The sequence below is a fragment of the Theobroma umbraticum genome, unplaced genomic scaffold, assembly GCF_002168275.2.
Source record: "Theobroma umbraticum cultivar Fairchild unplaced genomic scaffold, ASM216827v3 scaffold_95.0, whole genome shotgun sequence".
Taxonomy (NCBI): domain Eukaryota; kingdom Viridiplantae; phylum Streptophyta; class Magnoliopsida; order Malvales; family Malvaceae; genus Theobroma; species Theobroma umbraticum.
In genome coordinates this window covers 9,614,783-9,618,540 of record NW_018397257.1, presented here as the reverse complement: position 1 = coordinate 9,618,540, position 3,758 = coordinate 9,614,783, and the positions used below count along the sequence as shown (strand labels likewise).

The window sequence follows — 3,758 nt, the reverse complement described above, 5'->3', positions numbered from 1 at the left end:
ATCAGCATTGCAACAATTAACTGTCAGTGATTAATTACCCAGAATAAGATAATCTTATGATTAATTTTTATATTGCAAAAAGTTTCATCGTTTTATGCAGAAAACCTTAATTTTATTTTTTTTTGGTATGATTTGATTAGGAGGAGCACGAGGAAATTCTAAAGAAAAGAGAAAGCACCAATCTTGGACTTTCATGGGAGGAATACAAGTCTATGACTTTTACTCATTACGTGAGTGATTTGCCAATTTTGGCAACTTTTTCCGAGAAAAGAAAGTTCATACCTTTTTGAAATCTTTCTATGGAAGTCACATTGAATATTTTTGGTTATTAGGTCATTAACGAAGTACTTCGATTAGGAAGTGTTGCTCCTGGAATCTTGAGAAGGGTTCTAACTGATATTCATATTAATGGTATAATCATTTTTTTATAATTAAATTGATATATTTATTTTGTATGGTTAAATGTATCGCAAACATAAAATTTTATGGATGGAATGTTTCTTTTATTGCAGGCTATACTATACCAAAAGGTTGGAATCTTTTGGTTGTACCCGCAGCGCTTCAACTTAACCCTAATACATATGAAGATCCTCTTACCTTCAATCCTTCAAGATGGAAGGTAGATAACATAAATATATATATATATTTTGAAAGTGATAATATATATATATATATGTTAATATTACATCTTCTTCCAAGCTTTTCTTACTTAATTAAATTTGTAATCAATTCATTAATTGATATTTTATTTTTTATTTAAAATTTCATTTTAATAAAAATTTAAAATAAAAACCATTATTCTGCAGATAAACAGAACTTTAATTAACACATATAAACACAAATATAGCAGAAAATTAAAGTATTTCTATAGTTGATTGAGACTTTTATAAGTTCTAGTAATTGTAATAAGGCAATATTTCTCTTTTCTCATAATCTGCAAATCTTATAATTAAAGAACATGGAAAGCATTTCAACGGCGAAGAACTTCATACCATTTGGCGGAGGGAACAGGACATGCGCAGGAGCAGAGTTCAGCAAGGTTCTGATGGCAGTCATTTTACATGTTTGGGTTACCAAATACAGGTTTATATCTTTATTATATTACTATTAAATTTTTACTTTTACGATTATTTACTTTTCTACTAGTTTATCAATCATATACTTATTTATTATATACTATAGGTGCTATGAATTTACAGACTAATTAATTTTTCATTTTTGATAAAATATCTATAATCTGCCATTTAATGCATGTAGTCAAATTAAAATTGTACCAAGTGATTAATCAATATATATGTATTCTTGATTTTTATTTTTTTTTTGCAAAAGAACAAAGAAAGATATTCTTCATTACTTAGTATCTAAATTTGTCGGTTATTGTGATCATACTCAAAACAATATTATAATACTTTTATAATTTTAATTATATATGACTATAATAAGTATATCTAATATACTCTTTTTTTCATATATATAATGTTTTAATATAGGTTAACCAAGATCAGGGGAGGAGACGTGGCGCGTACGCCAATTTTGGAATTTACAAATGGTTTCTTCATCAAAGTTTCAGAAAAACATCCATAATTGGATAAAAGTGGACGTACAATCTACTCTTAAATAAAACTAGCTTGGCTGCTAAATAAGTGTTCCATATGTACAGCGCAGTTAGTCAGCAATTTGGTGGAAGTTTAATTTTCTTAGTTAGCAATGCTTGCTTTCTTGTGTTAAGCTATCAAGTATGTTGCTGTATGATTTATATATGACAACTGTCATATGGTATAATTAAGTTCTTAGTCTTTTATGGTATGTGGTGAATATTTTGGATGAGAATTTCAGAAACATCAAAGTTAATAATAGTTTTAAACTAAGATTATCATCCAATACTCAAGAGAGAATTCATAACAACATTTATTTAAATTAACATAATATAACAAGTAAAATTTTTTTAAATACTCCAAAAAAAATTTCAAGCATAATATCTTTTTTGTTTTTTTGTTTATTATAACATCGGTTTTGGTACTGTGTTAGTTGTTATTATTTCGTTATTCTGATATTATTCCAGTATGCAAAAACAAAAAACTTAAAACTGTAAGCACAATTTCATGATCATATTTGATAAAACTAACACAAAATTAATGTTTTTAAAACAATACTGAAAAATACATCAAAAGACTAACAAAAGGAGAAAAAACCCAAGGCACAAAATCTCAGCTTTTAACATAAATTAATTGACACTAATTGGCCTGTTTTTCTTTCTTTTCCATTCTTTGTGCTCCTTGTTCATGACTTGAAAGTCAATTCCCAATCTAATCTTTAAAAAATCTTTAAAATGTTTTTTAAGGTTGGGACGAATCGTCAGGTCTTAACTCTTTGAAGCAGAAAAAAAAAATTAGAGAAAAGCAAACGAAATGGCAAGTACATTCAAGTAAAGAAAATTTTAGTTTAGTAGATTACAGTATTATACATCAGAACGATGTATACGATACAACATAGTTGCGTACACCAAAACTGTTTTAAGATTTTAACCAGAAATCTCAATGGCTCTGACCTCAGGTTTCTTCAATTCCGCTTTAGGAACAGTAACAGTAAGAACCCCATTTTCCATGGAAGCCTTAACCTGGTCCATCTTCACATTCTCCGGTAACCTGAACCTCCTCGAGAACTTGCCACAGCTACGCTCAACCCTGTGCCAGGTATCATTCTTGTCCTCCTTCTCAACGTTCCTCTCTCCGCTGATTTGGAGCACCCTGTCATCCTCAATCTCGACTTTCACTTCTTCTTTCTTGTGCCCTGGAAGGTCAGCCTTGAAGACGTGGGCTTCCGGAGTTTCCTTCCAGTCGATACGTGTATTGGCAAAAGCAGAGGTTTCAGGGGCATGTGTGGTGAGTGAAGAAGAGAAAGGGAAGTCCTTGAAAGGATCCCAAGGGTCAAGAGAGAAAGGATCGAAGATGCTGCCCCTTTGTTTGCCAAAGAAACTTGGAATCATCGCCATTTTCTTTTCTTTTCTTTGAACGTAATGGGAAGGCTTTAGGTGCTGATAAGATTCTTATCCAACTGAGTTGCCTTTTGGTTGCTGCTGACAAAGTAGGACATGTTTGCTATTTATAGGAAGCTAAAGAGGAATCTAGTACTTTCCACTACTTGTGTTTTGGGCTTCAAGAAATCTTTTTGTCTTCAGTCTTGTAATTCGCGAATGTTCCAGAAATTGCTTGAGTGGTCTGGACTTTTTAGCCCTCAGATCGACTTCAATGTTTAAATGGGCTGTGCTCTGTTATCCATGGCCATTAGGCCTGCTGTGCCAAAACTGCAACTTTCCATATTTCTCAAGTAGCTTTAAATATAAAAAAAAAAACAAATTCTATTATAATTTTCTAATTTCCCGTTAATTTAGAAAAACGTCGAAATTTAAAACTAAATAAGAATAAGAATAAGAATTAAAATGTTTGAGATGCGCACCTTTGTAACTGAGCTATGGGCAATCTGTAAGTAAAATGTTACAATTTTTTTGAAGAATGATTAAATTTTATAATAGTATTTTAACAATTTATCGAATAATAATAAGAAGAAAAAGAGAAAAAGAATTGCCTTTATAAGAGTTTAACTAAAAAATTAGTTTCAACATAAAAAAATACGAAACAAATCAATGTGTTGGCTAGTATTTAAGTCATTAATTTATTAGAGCTGGCCAATAAGTTAAAGAAAGAAATAAGACTCGGGCCCAAGTTGGAGCCCATGTTTGCAAGTCTCTACAAAACAAG

At 30.7% G+C, this 3,758-nt stretch overlaps 2 protein-coding genes across 2 annotated transcripts in view; one reads left to right on the top strand and one right to left on the bottom strand.

Moving 5' to 3' along the window:
• Positions 1-1,776, top strand: part of LOC110411838 (beta-amyrin 16-alpha-hydroxylase CYP87D16-like) — a 3,165-nt gene extending 1,389 nt beyond the window's left edge. The window contains exons 4-9 of the mRNA XM_021422171.1: positions 1-22; positions 141-230; positions 333-411; positions 513-619; positions 956-1,083; positions 1,491-1,776. The exon at positions 1-22 is cut by the window's left edge and continues 233 nt beyond it. Coding sequence (XP_021277846.1) covers positions 1-22; positions 141-230; positions 333-411; positions 513-619; positions 956-1,083; positions 1,491-1,584 — 520 coding nt within the window. The 3' untranslated portion in view covers positions 1,585-1,776. The remainder of the gene's footprint in view (positions 23-140; positions 231-332; positions 412-512; positions 620-955; positions 1,084-1,490) is intronic.
• A 628-nt stretch (positions 1,777-2,404) lies between these two features.
• On the bottom strand, positions 2,405-3,098 carry LOC110411834 (17.3 kDa class I heat shock protein-like). The gene has a single exon (XM_021422166.2). The coding sequence runs from the start codon at positions 2,990-2,992 to the stop codon at positions 2,522-2,524; it is 471 nt and encodes a 156-aa protein (XP_021277841.1). The 5' UTR covers positions 2,993-3,098; the 3' UTR covers positions 2,405-2,521.
• Positions 3,099-3,758: the final 660 nt, after the last annotated feature.